This window comes from Vicugna pacos, chromosome 19 (genome assembly GCF_048564905.1).
Source record: "Vicugna pacos chromosome 19, VicPac4, whole genome shotgun sequence".
In the NCBI taxonomy this organism is placed as follows: domain Eukaryota; kingdom Metazoa; phylum Chordata; class Mammalia; order Artiodactyla; family Camelidae; genus Vicugna; species Vicugna pacos.
Genome location: NC_133005.1, coordinates 22,274,323 through 22,293,141, shown reverse-complemented (window position 1 = coordinate 22,293,141; position 18,819 = coordinate 22,274,323). Strand labels below are relative to the sequence as shown.

The following is an 18,819-nucleotide window of genomic DNA, read 5'->3' as shown; positions in this document are numbered from 1 at the left end:
TAGTCAAGGGCAGCACAGGGTAATGGACATCTTAGCAAAGTCCTGCATGGACCAGTATCATAAAGGCAACTTAACATGTCAGGGAATGGAGAGGATGGCGGGGTGGGGGTGGGGAGGCTAGGGGGTGAGGGAAGATACAGATTTGATGGAGGCGATCCTGATTTGACCAAGATTAAGTCCATGGAAAAGGATCTTAAAATAGAAATTATGTTAAATCATGGAAAAAATTTAAAAAAATTTTTGTACACATTGGAATGGTAGCTTGGAGTTGCTTTGTTTGACCTTCTTCTTGTCGCCTAATGTCTCCAAAACACAAGTTCCACATTCTGGTTTGGAGAGGAGAAATTGGACTAGATGGTATCAAGAAGTTTTCCAGCTCAGATTGACCATGATGCTAAAGTCTCTGATTCTCTCAGCTGTTCCATTGCCCACTTGTGAATGTTCTCTTTACATGTCACTCTGTTAGCAGTCCTTCCCACAGTGTCCAGTGAGACTGCTGAGTATCACCAGTGTAGCCCAGTGTGACAGGGGACAAGGAGGACATTCTCAATCCCTGCAGAGGTCACATAACAATGCAGAAGGAAAATATATGTACCATCATGTCATCATGACAAATGGAAACATTTTGTCTCTCTGCTTCCCCCTCCAACCCACACATACATAAGCACGCCTTTTGTACAGGAGCCTGGAGACGCATTGTATCCAAGGGCTTTGGGGAAGGAAGAAGGATGGAAAAGGAAAATGATTATTTTAGCTCTGCTGCTTGGCTGCCCTGGCAACCAGTTTTACAGACCTAATGACTAAAAATATCTCTCCAGCTCTGACCCCTCTCTTGAGCTAGAAACATATATGCCCATCTGCCTACTCAACATCTGCACTAGGACGATGAACAAACGTTATGTTTAACATGTTCAACACTGAACCCGTAGTTCACATCACCAACCTATTCTTCCTCCTGTCTTCTCCATCTCATCCATTGCTCAATCTTGCCAGGAAGCCATCCCCGACTCCTCCCTCTCCATTGCCTTTCACATTCAGTTCCCAAACATTTCTGGTCATTTGTCTTTAAATACACCTCACATTAGTCAATTTCTCTCCAACTCTTCTGGCACTGCCATAGCTCAAGTCACCTTCACTGCTCCCTGGTTAGGTGCAGTAACCACACATCTGATTTCTGACTCCTTGTTTCTCTCTAATCTATTTAGGGCACAGGTGTCATGGTGATTTCCAGAATTCTAAATCAGATATTGCAGTTTGCTCTGTCAATTAAAACTCTAATGTCTTTCCGTTCTTCTTTGAATAAAATCCACATTCCCTACCATGGCAGATAGCTGTGTGTGATTGGCTCCTGCCTGTTTCTTCAGCATTGTTCCATATCCCATTACTGTCAAATTCCTGCTCCACTGGCCCCCTTCCTCTTTGAACACTCCACGTTCCCTGTACCTCAGGGCTTGGCACTGTGGGCTCCCAGTAACAAGAGAGTATTTCCCCCAGGCTATTGCAAATTTTAGATAAGCCTTTTTGAGATTCCTTTCTCAGAAAGGCTTTCTCTACCATTCTTTCTAGGTAGCAGACACTTAATTCCCGACCCCTGTGGAGAGCTCTATCATTGAAATGCCCATTCTGTGCACCCTTTTATTTTCTTCAGATCTCTCATCACCTTCTTGTTTATTTCTTCCAAAGTTTCCCCTCCTTCATTCCCTCCCCATTCTTCCCTCTCTCCTTTCTTTTCTGTCTGTCCTCATCACACTGTAAACTCCTCAAGGGTGGGGACCGTCAGTACCAGTGTTTCCCTTGTGTCTATTACAGTGCCTGTTGCATAGCATAAGCTCAGTAATATTTGTGGAATAAATGAAGGCACAACCTCCTTTGAGATGAGCAATTATTTGTAAAGCCAGTCCCCAGCCTGGAATCTAGAACCCTGACATGAACTTAAAACTGTATGTATCCACCTTTTCCATTCATCTGCCTTTTTCCACTTCAGACAACTCCTATTTAAAATTTTGTATATATTGTTCCTTTTTAAAAATATATGGTTTTGTCATATATCATGTTTTATAAAATGTTTGGAGGCTTACGTACCTAATTTTGTTTTTTTTGCTAAGGCTAATCCATATTATCTGTATAGCTGTTGATTTATTTATTTTTATTGCTGTAGAACGTTTCATCTGTAATTGTACTTAACTACTTGTTCATCATCTTGTAGATGAGCATTGGGACTGTTTTCAGGTTTTGGTAATTTTAAACTATGCTAGCATGTATATATTTGTACTTATCTCCTGGTGTCCATGTACAAGAGTTTCTTTGGGGGAACAACCAAGGTGTGGAGATGCCTGGTTATGGGGCATGTGAATGTTCAACTTAAACATTTTCAGACTGTTATCCAAAGCATCTGTGCCAATTTATGTGGCCATCAGCAATGTAAGAGAAGGTAAATTGCCATTTCAGTGTGGTCTTGCTTTGGCCTTTTCTGATCACTAATGGAATTGTGTGTCTCTTTATGTGTTTGCTGGCCATAAGTATTTCCTTTAATATCATTCTAATGAAGGGGTTTTAAAGGTTTCATGCTAGTTTGGGGGCCCACAATGGGCTTTCCTTGAGGGGCTGGAAGATGCCTTCAGGATCGCACATATGTTTCTTCCTGGTAGAAGCCTATCCTGCCTCTGCTGGATTTCTTGCTCAGGTCAGGTGTCCACAGAAGCCTCACTCCTAGGTAGGACATGAGAGGCCACCTCTCACTACTGACTTTCTGGTCCAGGCTCTCACTTCCTCTGGGGCTGCAGGAGACAGGGAGGGGCAGCCAGTGCTGGACAGGTCTCAGAAGGCTGGTGTGGCAGGAAAAAATGGGGTAGAGGCTACGGACATCATGGGAAGTGGTCCTCCTGGATCAGTTCTCCTGAATAAGACAGGAGGAGACAAGGGTCCTATGTCACTGAGGGGGGCCTCACAGTGCCTTGGCCTACAGAGGAAGCAGGGAGCTGGGGCAAAGCCTTTGTTCTTCTCAAACTTCTCCTCAGAGGCCACCTCACAAGTGTTCTCTCTATACTAACTCCTTTATGTCCCTCCTTAAGTGCTCCCCCACCCCTGCCCAGACCAAGGGAGCCTGCATCTTTCTGCATCCTCAGGCTGGAGCTGTGAGAGTCAGAAGGGAAGACTGAGGAAATTGGGGTGCTGTTCTCAGGGACCTGCTGGATTCAACTTGCCTTCAAGGTAGAGGAGAAATAGAAGCACCTTGTGGCCTCTCCTCACAGTGCCCCCTGTTGGCCTGGAGTCCCACCCCTGGGAGCCCAAGTCCTCTCTGGGGTCTCCAGTTTACCTGGAAGGGAGGGTCCTCCTGAGGACATAGATGATGGAAACTGTAGTCAGGAGAAACAACTTCCAGCCAAGCAGGAGGAGGGTCCCAAAGAGGGAGCTGGATGCTGTGGCACCTGGTGACAGGAAGATATCAGGATGAACCTGACTTCCTGCTCCCATCACTCTGCCACCCCAGGCTCAGTCCACCCCAGACTCAGGTAACAAGACCACACCTTGGTCCTGGAGGAAGTCACCTTTCCTCTCTGAGCCATAGTTTCCTAATCTTTAAAATGGGGATTATAACATGTACCTTAGATCATTTTTGTATATCAAATGAGAGCACCCAGCAAAATTCCTAATAGGTACTCAGTAATTGTTGAATCTGAATGGCTTTTGGGAAGATGGATGGGAATTGGTGAAAGAAATTTCATGTTAACTTAGTTATTCACAAGAATAGCTGGTTTGTTTTGTTTTTTCTGGGGGAGATAATTAGGTTTTTATTTGTTTATTTATTTATTTATATGGAGGTACTGGGGATTAAACCCAGGACCTCATGCATGCTAAGCATGCGCCCTACCTCTGAGCTAAATCCTCCCCACCCAAGAATATCTGGTAAAGGGGATGTGTCATTAGGATGCAGCTGTGTGATAAAGTGGTGCTTGCTGCTGTTTGGTACCTAAGGCTTCACAGTGTGTAGAGGTAGCTGTATTTGCTGTTCCAGTTTATAGATGAAGAAACTGAGTTTCAGGAAGGTGAAGTGGTCTTCCCAAGGTCACACACATGGCAGATGTGGCTGAGCCGGCATTTAAGCCTGGCCTGTCTGTCTCCAGGTTTAACTCTTTAACTGCTTGGTTATTCCACCCTTACTTACCCAAACTGGCTTGCTCTTCTGTAAGCTCGCTCAGCTGCACGCTGGTCTGGACCAGTGTCTGGTCCTCACGCCACACTTGGCAGGTGAACAGCCTTTTGTCCTCTGAGGTGCTGACCAGGATATGACTGTCTTGGCTGAATGTGCCATCTGGGTTCTTGGTGGGGGCGAAGGCCTCATAAGACTTGAATCGTCTGTTCCTCTCCTGCCAGATGATTTGTATGACTTCTGGGTAAAACCTTTGCACGTGGCAGGTGAGAATGGTCACCTGGAGGCTTGGGACACCGTGAGCTGATATGTTCACTGTGGGGACAACTGAAACAACAGGCCTCCCTTCGTTACTTCTTCCTTCATGCAAAAGATGCCTAAGGAGCATCCATGCCATTATAGCCAGTTACTCTCAGTTCTTAGGATACAGCAGTGAGCAAAGACAGACATGGTCCTGCCTCACGGAGGGCCCAGTCTGGTAAGGAGAACAGGGAGGAAAAAGCATTCACATGACCCCCATACAGGTTATGAGAGCCTTTAGGGGCACCTGACCTGGTCTGGAAGTGGGGCAGGTAGGGAAGAGTTTCTGGATGAAGTGGCATTTGAGCAGAAATTTGAAAGATGAATAGAAGTGAACTACACGTGGCTGATTGTGTTTTCCAAAATGGTCACAGCAAGCCATACAATGTCATACAGAACCCCGCCCCTCCGATCAGTGGGGGAGACTACTTCTGCTCCCTGGGAACCTGGGGGAGGCTACTTTTCAATGCATGACACGAGGAAGAGAATGCTGCAGAGGTGACACTGTGTGACGTCCAAGGCTGGGTTATAAAAGTCGATATGGCTTCTGTCTGGGAATCTTGGGGCACTCACCTTTGGGACACAGCCACAAAGGTTTGTGGAAGCCCAAACTAGCCTATGTGGAAAGATGATAAGGAGAAGCTTGTGTCAAGAACTGAGGCCCCAAGCCGACAGCCAGCACCAGAGGCTCGACATGTTAGTGATAGAGCCTTCATATGATTCCAGCCTCTAACTGTCCAGCTGAGGTCCCAGATGTAATAGAGCAGAAACATCCTTACCGGGTCCTGTCTGAATTTCCTGAAGTACAGAACGTGTGAGCATAATAATTTTGAGGATTTGGAGTAGGTTTAGAATATCAGGATAAGTTTGGGATAATGCAGCCCTGGTAACTGGAACATTAGGCAGAGGGGCTGGTGGAGGGCGATACAAAGGAGGGAGGGCCCTGGGAGCGGCTGTGTGTGTGGAGGTGCATCTCAGGCAAAGGGCAGGGCACGTGCAGTGGCCCTGAGGGGATGCCTAGCATGTTGCAAGGACAGAAGGGTGCTCAGGGTGAGTAGGGGGAATGTAAGCAAGATGAAGCCAGGGTCATAGCCACTTTGAAGACTGTCTGCACTTAACTGCTGCTACAAGTACCCTGGGGTCACCTGCAACTTCCTAAAGAGCACCTACACTGAGAGTTTAATATAGTTGATTTCCAGATCCTGAGCCCTTGTATGACTCTTTCCTAAAATTGCAACTAAGACCAGATCCTTCACTGTTTCTTAACTCTACTTCTCCAGCGTTACAAAAAAAAAAAAAACCTTTTCTCTCACCCATCTCGAAACTAACTATGGTGCACTGTCCTTGGTGTAAAGACTTTGGGACACAAAACAAAAGGACACTTCAAAATATTGTTGACCAGAAACCCTGATTTATCAAATAGCTCCTCCATTTATCTCACTGAACTGCCTTTCTGATATAATTTTAACTGTTATTTTAATCATTATTTGTCAAAATTTGTCATATGTCTAGATTGTTTTGATCAATTATGCAGTTCAATCCAAAAGAATCTTTTAAATACTTAAATCCTTAGTTCATAAGAAAAAAATCAAATAAATTTAATTTATATACATATTTTATACACATATACATACACATTATATACATAAATTTGTAGTTCTCTGTGTTCTCATAGTTCTCTATATGTGCAATTTTTGGCCCAGAAAAGATTTCCACATATAAAATATGCTATCCTAGGATAAAGTTCTCTGCAAGAATTAGAATGGAAATATAAACTCAGGAATAAAAGGGGTGAATATATGTATAGATTCTGGTTGTCAAAGAAAACCTTATTTTGTTTGTTGAAATGGATGATGGTGGGAAGCAAATCACCACGATGTCACTTTTCCATTGAACATTTTCAGAGTGATGGAACATTTGTAATATTCCAGGAGTTATGTTCTGAGTGACTATTTAAGCAAATGTTGAGCAAGCTGATGTGAAGTCTTGATTCGACACCAAAGTAGCAGGTTTGTCTTTATGAGCTCAGAGCAAGAAAGGTGGAGTGTGGCATTGCCTGCATTGTCCCCTCCCTTGATGCCAGGGTGGGTTCAGGAAGTGTGTTTCAAAGGCAATGATGGGCACCAAAGCAGTGGTGGTGTGGTGGTTTGGACCATGTTTTAGGAGTCCACCTGAGCGTCCAAGTGGGAGAAGCTTCCTTGTTGTGGCCCAGAAGCCCTGTGTGATCTGATCCCTGTGATTTCTCTCCACCCATTTCCTTTTTCACGCACTCTTCGAGTAAGCTAGATTTTGCCTATTTTCATCTATTTCAGTGCTCTGTCTTCCCCTCACAGCAAATGTTACAAGTTATACCATATAATTGTTTGCATCTTGGCTGATGAGGTTCACATGACTGTGAAGTCAGTGAGGCAGAACCAGGTCTGTTCTGTTTACCATGGAATTCCCAGCATCTAGAATAATGCACTACACAGCAGATGCTCAGTAAATCCTTGTTGAATGAATGAACTCCCATCTCCCAAATACACTAGAGGGAAGGGAGCTCTGAAAGAGAAGGACCCAATTATGGCATTCAAAGGAATAAGATGGTCATATACAATAGGGAACCTCGTACCCACCTCACATGGGTCTTGGTGAAGAATGAATAGGGGGACTCAGGTGAGGTGTGCCAAACGGAACAGGTGGAGGTCACCTAGGTTTGGCCATGGGGTTGTGTGGCTGGGGCTCTTACCTTGAAGGAATTCAGAGATGTTCACACGTCCACTGAGGGGCCTTTGCAGTTCACTGTGAGTCACTTGGCAGGTGACCTGGGAGTGGAGTGAGGACAAGTCAAGGGTCACCAGGGCGATGCTGACAATGGTGTAGGAGGAAGCATCTCCAGGCAGGAAGATGAGAGTCTGATGGGCTGGAAGCTCCACGCCATTTTTAAACCATTTCAGTTGTATGTGTTTGGGAAAGAAGCCAGTTGATCTGCAGGTGAGATTCACTGCCTCACCTGGGCTGGCCCGTTTAGTGGGGCCAGAAACCTCTGGAACAGAGGGCTTAGCTTGATCAAGGCAAGGTGGAGAGAGAAGAGAGAGAAGTGAAGATGGCAAGTTACTATCTAGTACAATATCTGCCTTTCTGCTTTACCCAGCGAGACTTGTCACCTCAATCTCTCATCTCTAGTTTTCTCCACTTTTTCATTTTTATTATGACTCTTAATGTCATAACAGCTTGCTAGCTGGCCTCACTGACTTTGCTTCTCCACCTTTGCATCCACACTCAGACACCAGACCGTGGTGATCATGCTAAAATGCAGATCTGACCATATCACTCCTGTTCCCTCTCTTCCTTTCCAAAGCACACTGTTTACAAAATCATATAAGGTGTGTAATAAAAAAAAACCAGACCCATAGCTTCTTCCTCTTCTTGCAGAAATTACAGACCAACCACTCTTAAGTATTTCAGCTGATTCTTAGGACATTTCTATTTTTCTAAATAATGTGCTTAAGCTATTATTTCTCAGTGTCATGTATTACCGGTAGACCTACTACTATGGAAGATGATAATTTAGCTCTACATCTCCCTCCACTTGCATTCACACTTCTGTTCTTCACAACCTCCTATTGTGGACACCTCCAAATCTTTTCATTTCATCAGTATTCAGAATTTATATTACTGTGACCAAAGGAGCATTGTTCACAGCTGGGCCATGTAAGAAATCATGCTTATATTTCCTTCCTTGTGCAGCTTTTTGCTTTCCAGGAATTTTTAATGGTCTCATTCTTTTTATTTGCTTAGTTTTCTATGAACCTATGACAACTTCATCCCCAGACTTCCTGCCAGATAGGTGTAACTCTTCCCAGTACTTTTGAAACTTTGTATTGTAGTGGACTGCGGCTTAGAATACATGTATAACTGAGAGTGCAGAAAGACGTTTTAGGGGGCATAAAGGCGTATATTAAAAAAAACTTCTATCATAGTAATTTGTAAACACACATGAAGACAGAAAGTAATCATGCTGGGACTTGTTAATATAATTAATACTGCTGTATTTTATATATGAAAGTTGTTAAGAGAGTCAATCTCAAGAGTTTTCCTCTCAAGGAAAAAAACTTTTCTTAAAAATTTTTGTGTTTATATGAGATGATAGATGTTCACTAAACTTATTGTGGTAATTATTTTGTGATGTATGTGAATTAAATCATTATGTTACACACCTAAGCTTACAGTGTCGTATGTCAATTATATCTAAGTAAAACTGGAAGAAAAAAATAGAAAGTGCCTATCATGGGACTTTAACAATGATCAACAAATGGCCAATCTTATTTTATCTTTATTCTTGTACCTTCCATACGTTATTTTAAAGGAAATGCCAGACACACTATTATGTTATTCACAATTACCTCAGCATATATATCTAAGAGTTAAGAATTCTTTTTTAAACACAATAATAATGCCAGTATTGTACTTAAAATTTAATAATAATTTCTTAATATTCTGATATTTGTTAATATTTAAATTTCCTGCTTGTCTCACAAAAGCACTTTACAGGTGGTTTATTTGTCTCAGTATGCAAACAAGATCCATATGTTGCTATGTCTTTTATTTTTAATTTAATTTGAATTTTTATTGACATATAGTTGACTTATAATATTGTGTTAGTTTCAGGTTTACAGCATAGTGATTCAGTATTTTTGCAGATTATATTCCATTATAGGCTATTACAAGATATGAGATATAATCCCCTGTGATATACAGTAGATCCTTGTTGCTTCTCTGTTTTGCATATAGTCATTTGTATCTGTTAATCCCATAGCTGTAATTTGTCTCTCCTCCTTGGGATCCACAAGTTTGTTTTCTATATTTGTGAGTCTGTTTCTGTTTTGTATATTCATTCATTTGTATTATTTTTTAGATTCCACATATAAGTGATATCATATAGTACTTGTCTTTCTTTGACTTATTTCACTAAGCATAATATTCTCTGTGTCCATCCATATTGCTGTAAATGGCAGTATTTCATTCTTTTTTATGGCTGAGGAATATTCCATTGTGTGTATATGTGTGTGTGTGTGTGTGTGTATATATATATATATATATACACACACACACACCATATCTTCTTAATCCAGTCATCTGTTGATGGGTACTTGGTTGTTTCTATATCTTTAAACATTGGGGTACATGTATCTTCTTGAGTTAGTTTTTTTGTTTGTTCCAGATATATATCCAGGAGTGGAATTGCTGGATCATATGATAGTTCTGTTTTTAGTTTTTTAAGGAACCTCCATACTGTTTTCCTTAGTGGCTGCAGCAATTTACATTCCCACCAACAATGTAGAAGGATTTTCTTTTCTCCACATTTTCTCCAACATTTGTGATTTGTAGACTTTTTGATGATGGCTGTTCTGACCAGTGTGAGGTAATACCTCACTGTGGTTTTGATTTGCATTTCTCTGATAATTAGTGATGTTGCACATCTTTTCATTTGCCTGTTAGCTGTCTGTATGTCTTCTACTCATTCTTTTATTGGATTATTTGATTTTTTGATATTGAGTTGTATGAGCTGTCTGTATAGTTTGGATATTAAACCCTTGTTGGTAACAACATTTGCAAATATTTTTTTCCCACTGTAAAGGTTGTCTTTTCATTTTGTTGCTGGTTTTGTTTTCTGTACAAATGCTTTTAAGCGTAATTAGATCCCATTTGCTTATTTTGCTTTTATTTCTTTTGCCTTAGGAGACATATCCAAGAAAATATTGCTGCAATTTATGTCAAAGAGTGTTCCACCTATGTTCACTTCTAGGAGTTTTATGGTTTCAGGTCTTATATTTAGATCTTTAAACCATTTTGAGTTATTTTTGTATATGGTGTGAGGGAATGTTCTCATTTTATCTTTTAAACATGGCTGTCCAGCTTTCCCAGCACGACTTGTTGAAGAAACTGTCTTTTCTCCACTGTATATTCTTGCCTCTTTTGTCACAGATTAATTGACCATAAGTGCATAGATTTCTTTCTGGGCTCTCTGTTCTGTTCCATTGATCTATGTGTCTTTTTGGTGCCAACACCATGCTGTTTTGATTACTGTAGCTTTGTAGTATAATCTGAAGTCTGGGAGGGTTATACCTCCAGCATTGTTCTTTTTTCTCAGGATTGCTTTGGCAATTTTTTTTTTGTGGTTCCATATAGATTTTAGGATTAATTGTTTTAGTTTTTGAAAAATTTCCTGGGTATTTTGGTACAGATTGCATTAAATCTATGGATTGCTTTGAGTAGTATGGCCATTTTAATAATATTTATTCTTCCAATCCAAGAGCATGGGATATCTTTCCATTTCTTTGAATCATCTTCAGTTTCCTTCATCCATGTTTTATAGTTTCCAGAGTATAGGTCTTTCACTTCCTTGGTTAAGTTTATGTCTATGTTTTATTTTTTAATGCAATTTTAAAAGATAATTTTAAAAACTTTCTCTTCTGTATATTTCATTATTAGTGTATAGAAATGCAATAGATTTCTGTATATTAATCTTGCATCCTACCGCCTTGGTGAACTCATTTATTAGTTCTAATAGTTTTGGGGTGGAGACTCTAGGGTTTTCTATATAGAGTATCATCACAATTACCTCAGGGTGTATAGCTAAGATTTAAGAATTCTTTTTTAAACATAATCATAATACCATTATCACACTTAAAATTGAATAATTCCTTAATATCATCTAATATTTGTCAGCATTTAAAATCTCCTGCTTGTCTCCCAGATACCATTTTTTAAATGGTTTGTTTGAGTCAGGATGCAAAAAAGATCCATTGGTTACATTTTGTTGTTATTTCTTTTAGTTCTCTTTTGATCTAAAGGATTTCCCCTTCCCTCTTACTTTTAACAACTGTTTGCTAAAAAAAAACTTGGTCTGCAGGAAAAATCTGCAGAATTTCCCTCATCTTAGCTCATATGCCTTTGGTATCATTTAAAATGATCCTATCTCCCCTGTATTGACTGTAGATGGAACTAGAGGGTCTAGTTGATTAGGATCAGGTTCGTAATTTTGGTAAGAATACTTCATGATTCTGACAGCTTCTTACTACATTACATGAGAAGGCATGTGATATTTGACTGTCTTTCTTTTCGTGCCACTAGATTGACTAGTGGCTTTGGACACTGTCATCTCAATCCACCTAAAGTTCTCCACTAGCCCTTAGACCAGTGTCTTTAACAGCTGTAGACAATTATTATCTAGATCCATCACTTCCTTAGGGATTGCACACTGGTGATAGTCTAATGCTACCATTCCTTCTGCCTTTATTAGTTGGAATTATTCTTTCTCTCATCAACTTTTTTTTCTTTTTTAAAAAGCAGTTTTATTTAGATATAATTCACATATGTACCATATAATTCACCCACTTCAGGTGTACAATTTAGCAATTTCTATATTCACAGAGATATGTAACTAGCACCACAATCAATTCTACACCATTTTATTTTGGAACTGGCTTTTTCAACTCTTCTTGGTTACTCTGACATACAGTTCTTACAGGAAAGGCAGGATAAACGTCTTTGCTTACTATCTTTGGGATTTCATGGTAACAAGTTGGTGCCTTAGTAATCTCCAAAGTGACCAATGACGTTTCTTTAACATATTTGATGAATGTCAGTATAGTGTAATCTTTATCCTTTTTAATGCTCAAATTGTCACATCTTTGAAAGCCTCCTTTACTTTAGTTACTGAGTCTTTTTATACAACTTCAGGAGACGTGAGAAGCTTCCTTGCTTCTAGTACAACAAAATATTCCAAGCTCATTTTACACATTTCCCTGTTCAAGGTCTGAAATCAGTCATTTCCCTGAGGACCCCTGGTTCTCTCTTAGTGAAAGTGTAGCCTGGAGACCATATCTGTGTATAGCAGTCATCATTACTACTGGGTTGTCATTGTTTCCAGGTTCTTGTTCCCTCCATCCACTATAGTAAAATTATAAAAGTATATTTTGATATATTACTCTTTTTTTATTATTTTTAGGGAGGAGGTAATTAGGTTTATTTATTTATTTAATGGAGGCACTGAGGATTGAACCCAGGACCTCATGCATGCTAAGCAGGGACTCTACCACTGAGCTACACCCTCCCCTATTACTCATTTTTTAGAAGCAGATATGTATATGCTTGTATTTCCTACTCTTATCATAAAAAGTGCTCCCTACTCTGTTCTACACCTTGCTTTTCTTGTTTAATGATATCCTGTGGTCTCTCTGAAGCAGTGTGCTGGGTTTTTCTCATTCCCTTTTATAGTAGCATAGTACCCCATTGTGTGACTGCACCACGGTTTATTTACCAGCTCATCTTTTGTTCTTGCAGATAGTGGTGTAATCAAGAGCCTAAAAATAAGTCATCTTGCATTTATGTTAGTGTATACATTTCTAAAAGTGGGATTGTTTGACTTTTTTCGGGACATGATCAAATGACTTCAAGAACATTTTATCTCCTCATGTGTTGTATTTAAGATTTGTGGTGCAGGACCACAGCATCATTTATCCTACGGTGAGTTTTTTTTAACCTCTACTGAGGCAGTATACGCTATCAGCTGCCACATGAATTATGAGATTTTTTCCCATAGGTTGTTGAAAACAAGCACTACTCTCAGCCTTGCGTAAGTTCCAGAGGTTTTTTTCCCCTGAGGCCATGTAATGCACACATATACATGTAGGTTCTCATGTACATACACTTTTGGTACTCGGTGGAATGCTGAAGATATTTGGAGTTCTCTCGCCTCTTTGGTGCTCTGAAGACTCTACCACTTTGCCCTCCTTAGACTTCTAACTCCTTCTTATCAACTCAGGGAGCTGTCCAGGCTCCTTCTGATTTCTCTCTCTCTGCATGGTGGCCTGGAAGCTTTCTGAGACCGTAAATTGGAGGCAGTTTTGGGTCTCACCTCATTTGTTTCTCATCTGTTAGAGGTCACCGTCCTTTGTTGCCTGACTTCCAGGGTCTTGTGAACCACTGTTTCATATAGTTTGTATAGATCTTTAGTGAGTGAGGAAATCCAATCCCTATCTCTGTTTTGGTAGAAGTTGAGTTAAGTATATAATTGACTTAAATTTGCTATTGTATTTGTGCTTGTCTTTTCCATTATATCTTTTTTTTGATATATATATAAAGATTATTGATCTGTTTGGTTATTTTTTAACTTGCTATGGTGCTAAATTATCTCATTGTTTGTAAAGCTTAATGTTGCTCTATTAAGTTTTCCAGATGCCATGTCATCTACAAGGGGAGATCATTTTCCTCTGTAATTATTATGCTTTTTATTTCTTTCTCCTCCATAAAAACACTAATACTTCAACATGATGTTAAATAATATTAGAAGTGGTGGGCGTGAGCGATTTGTAAGCTATTTAATATTCTAGCAATTTTGTCTTTTTGAAATGTCCCTCTTAAAGTGCTCAGTCCTCCTAATCTGTAATGACCCAGCAGCCATTCCTGTCCCTCCTGTACAGCTGTTATCTTGGGGTCTCCAATCTCCTATTTGTGCTTCCCTTTCTTATGTCTTGTTTAACCCTTGTTTTGGTAAAGCAAAAAGGGTGCATGAAAGGTAGTTCTTGGTGATCTTACAAACTCAACAAACTGTCTGGGTGTAGAATTTTAGGTTGGAAATCAGGTTCCCTAAGAATTTTGAAAGCAGTAGTCCTTATACTCAATCTTCAGTGTTACCTTGGGCATCTCATGCTGATCTCATTCCAGTGGTTCACATACAACTTACTTTCTACTTTCAAATCTTGAAAATCATATGACCTTCTCTTTGCCCAAAAGACTGCCCACCATTCTCTTTGTTTCTCCATGGTCCTCCGGTGCTAACATTTAAAAGATTCAAAAATTCTGTTATGTATGTTTCTGTGGTTCTTTAAGACTAAATTGTCACTTCATTATTTTATAGGTAAAACACTATAATTATTAATTCATTAATACTCTGTCTTTTTTTAAATGGATGCTGTTTAGAGTCTTGCAGGCTTTGTTTTCAGCCACGATTATATCATCCAGGACCAAACCTAAGAATATACAGGACTTACAGAAATCCAGGACAAAATTTAGGAAGCATCAGGATTAGATATTCCACATCAAAAAATGTGATTTTATAATTTTCTCCCCAAATAATTGTATCATCCTTTGTAAATGTATTGTTCCTTGCTTTGAAGATTTTTTAAAAGTCTGATCGGTTTTAATATTCTGAAAGCTGATAATATACACTAATATAATAATTCTTATGTTACAGGCGCTCTTGAAAGTATTTCACATTTATAAATTCATTTACATTTACAATTCTCACAGTAAATCCACTAGGTGAGCACCACTTCTACCCCTATCCTATGGAAGGGGACACTGAGACACAGAGAATTTAAGAAACTCACTAAAGTCACAGAGCTTGTTAATAGCAGAGTTAGAAGTTGAACCCAGGCCATTTGGCCCTGGAGTCTGTAATTTTACTCACTCTGATTTCCAGTCTATTTATGTGCTTTTGGAAGCTGCACAGTTCTACATTTTACTCTGCTCCTCCTCTGTGACTGCTCACTGTCGCCATCTTCTGTCCTCAAGCTTGACACAATGGCTAGTGGCAGGGGAGTCTTGGGCTAAGGGCTTGGGGGTTGTGAGTGTCTTAGAACAGAGGGCTGGATTTTCAGGGATCTGGACTTACCAGACACAAATACCCAGGTGCCTGGTCCAGACTTATACTCCACGTCACCAGGGAATCCTCTCTGGAACTTCACACAGTAGTAGACACCGGCGTCTGCCGGGGTGATGTGACTGATGCGGATGGAAAAGTCCATGTTGTCTCTCCTTGTGGTGTCTGAAGCATTTGTTACTCTGGGGAAGTGACCTCCTTTGTAGTCGTAGATTAACTCCTGGCCTGGCCCTGTGCCCCTGAACCACTTGATGGGCCCCACAGGGAGCAGGGAGGTCGTGGTACAGGGCAGAGTGGCCGTCTCTCCCGCTGCAGCCAACACTGACATCTTAGGCTGAATCACCTGCAGCTCCTGACCCGCCACTCCTGGAAGGAAACGCAAGTTAGCTGCAAGTCCCCTGCCCTGGCCCAGCTGGGGCCAAGCAGGTGCCTAGGTCCAGGCTGCAGTTGAAATTTCATTAATTCTTTCTTTTCAGCCCATGTATCTGGGATGGACAGACTGCTGACCTGGGTGCTGAGAGTGTCATGGAGACAAGACAGGTAGACAGCCATACCTTGCAAAAGCCACATGCAGAAAAGACATGGCAGAAGAAACAAATCTATGAACAGACAATCAACAATTCCTAGTAAACGATGAAATGTACACTTAATCGTAAGTCAAATGCTAAAGTCCACAGCAGAATACTTGGGAAAGTTAAAAAAAAATGAAGTCAGATTTGAGCAGATTCAATGTAAGAGCACAATTTTAGGGTACATAATAGAGACTAGTTACCAAAGTAGATAGAAGGTCAGTGAAACAGAAGAGAGAGCCTAGAATTGGACCAAGGTACTATGCTGAATTACCACGTGATGAAGGTGACATTTTTGTCTGTGGCAGAAAACTATCTGGAAGAAAGCAAACACAACCCTTAAAAACTGGCTGCTTCCAGGGAGTGGGATGGGAACGGACATTCATTCTTTACTTATGCATTCCCTCCCTGGTTGGGTTTTTCATGTCAAGCCTGTATTGTGAAAGTAAAATAAAATGAAGCACGTTTCCTTTCTGTAAGTTATGAACAGACACAGCTTTTAGAAGATTATCTTGGCAAAAAAATGAAAGAGGTTTCCAGTTTTCAGTGTTGCCAAGAGTACAGCTGGGCAGACACGGCCACGTCCTGCTGGTGGAAATCTGAATGATGGAACCTTTCTAGGTGCCACTAATGGCATCATAGTTGTGACCCTGTGATATGTATACACTTGCTCGAGCTGTGGTTTAACAAGCAGAGGGGAAAGGCTTTAACCAAATATGTTCCGATCATAAATATTGAGTAAGTCCACTATCCACTGCTCTCCTGTGTTGTAATGAATTGAGGTAATGTTTTACTTACATTGAGACATCCATGTTTTATTGGGAAATCCTATATTTCAAAAGCCTTCAAAATGTATGCATACCTTTTGACCTAGCAAGTTCTCTTCTAGGGACTTATTCAGTGAAACAGTCAGACAAGGGTGAAGACATTTTGTAAAGGAATGGCAATCACAGTATATTTACAGTTTTGAAAAGTTTGATATGAGGTACCTGCCCAAGAATAGGGAGTTCATTAAATAAGTGATGGAAAAGTATCTAGCTATTAAAAATAGTGGGGAAGTATCTATTGGGGATGTATTGATGATGGCATAGACACATATATCAGCATGGGAGAGGTCTCCGATTTATTATTAAGCAAAAGAGCAAGATAACAGAACACCATAGTTAGTGCAAATCTGTTTTTGTTAAAAATTCAACATAGATGAAAGCAGCACAGTGAAGAGATTAAGGCGAGGGCTTGTGGGCTTCCACTGACCTGGGTTCAAATGCCTCAAGTGGTTGCTTGATGTTTAGCCTTGAGAAAATTACTTACTCTCTGAGCCACAATTTCCTTCTTTATGCAACATATTTAGTAGGAAAATAAGACTTCTTTTGTGACTTTATGTGAGAGTGAATCTGAAAACCTCTGAGATACACTCAGGACTATGTCTGAGGGGCCTCCCCAGTGGGAGGGCCCTGGCCTGAGCACCACCAGGCTGATGTGGGCTCGAGGCCCAGCTGACAAGCCTGGTGATTCTCGAAGGCCACTCCCTTCCTCTGTTCCTGCTTCCTCTTCTATGAAGCATGATGGATCATTTCTCTTTTCTGTATCTGCTGTGAGGTTTTTTTTTTTTTAATTGAGTTATAGTCAGTTTACAATGTTGCATCAATTTCTGGTGTACAGCACAATTCTTCAGTCATCCATGAATATACTTATATTCATTTTCATATTTTTTTTCACCATGCTGTGAGTTTTAAATGAAGCACAGGCTTGTCAAGGACACAGAGTGAATGCGGTAATGGCCAGAATCAGCAGGACCACTTTATGTTCATACGTGCAATTAACAGCCAAAACTTACACAGAAGCTTCTGTTTGCCACACATCACTCTAAACTCTTAAAAATTTAATTTTCATTTAATTTTCGCCACAATCCTATTAAGTAAGGCATTGTTACTTACCCATATTCCTGGATAAGAAAACAGAGGCACAGAGATGTTTCATAACTTTTCCAAAGTCAAACATGGTATAAGTGATAAAACTTGGTTTTGAACCCTGGCACATTGTTTTCAAAATACATTTATGCCTTTAACCACTTTCCTAGAAAATCACCTCTCAACTGAGATGTTAACACCACTGGGAAGGGAGGGGTGCCTCTCCTTTCTGCCTGGCTCTGGGGTCAGCTGTGGAGAGAAGGGAGTGGACAGGCAGGATTAACTCTCACATCAAGAATATAATACTGAGATGCTGAGATTCCGGGAGACTTAATAGTCTACAAAGAACTGATTTTTTCTAACTTTTTAATAGTTCTCCATTCTGTATGTAGTACTTGCCATATACCTATTTGTCTGTCTAAACTGTATCCACCTTAATTTAGGCAGCCCTGACTCCTAGGTTTTGTGGTCTCCAACAGGTCAGAAGAGTCAGATACCACATCTCCGCCTTGTCCATTAGGATGGCACCAGGTCCCGCAGTTCACCCCAAGGGGTCCAGGAGACATCACAGGGTGTCAGGATTGTGGGAAGTTAGGAGGGATTGGTTAACCCCTGTCACTGAGAAAAGCCTGCCTGGACCTGCAATGAAGAGGAAAGGACCTCTGTAAGTAATAAGAACTCTGGGGGATTTGTTTGGGAGATCCTTGTAGAAGAGAATATTTAGAGAAATGTCTTGGGCAAGAGGCAGCAAAGAAAGAGGTTCTGGAACAGAGATCCATCTGCCCCACTGCCAATGGGAAAATGATATCACTACCAAACTCAAGTGAGCATCCTGGTGCAGTGGTACCTGAAGGCTAGGTGCTTACCTGTGGGTCCCAGTAGCAGAGGCAGCAGCATGGAAAGGAGGGGCAGGCAGCACAGGGAGGCAGGGATGGGCATCATGGTGGCCTCTGGGGCCTGCTTTCTCTGAAATGTTGTGCTGGAGAGGCCTGGAACTCTGTGCTCTGTGGTGAGAGGTGAAGCCTTGTCTCCTGATATAAGAGGAAGTAACTATGATGAGAGGAAAGGGCTGTCAGATTTTTGACAGTTCCTTCTTCTAGATGATGAAACAGGAATCAGACACAATTTAAGAAATTACTGCTGTGAGGGTCCCAAATGCTTGGAAAGGCCCTGGGAGACTGTCTTAGTGCCTAGTTTCTGACCCCAGGGCCCCCACACTCCATCTCAAGGGTGCTGGTGGAC

The 18,819-nt window shown here is 40.8% G+C and overlaps 1 protein-coding gene across 2 annotated transcripts; it reads right to left on the bottom strand.

Annotated features, from left to right (window-relative positions):
• Positions 1-160: 160 nt before the first annotated feature.
• On the bottom strand, positions 161-18,553 carry LOC102535661 (signal-regulatory protein beta-1). 2 transcript variants are annotated; one of them, XM_072943950.1, is made up of 7 exons: positions 18,444-18,553; positions 15,111-15,464; positions 7,179-7,493; positions 4,166-4,477; positions 3,317-3,428; positions 2,767-2,896; positions 161-553 (listed from the first exon to the last, which is right to left on the bottom strand). In XM_072943950.1, exons 1-6 carry the CDS (start codon positions 18,517-18,519, stop codon positions 2,818-2,820), a joined length of 1,248 nt encoding a protein of 415 aa, XP_072800051.1. In that variant the 5' UTR covers positions 18,520-18,553; the 3' UTR covers positions 161-553; positions 2,767-2,817. The 2 variants fall into 2 exon arrangements, with proteins under 2 accessions (XP_072800051.1, XP_072800052.1); XM_072943951.1 differs by lacking the exon at positions 2,767-2,896.
• Positions 18,554-18,819: the final 266 nt, after the last annotated feature.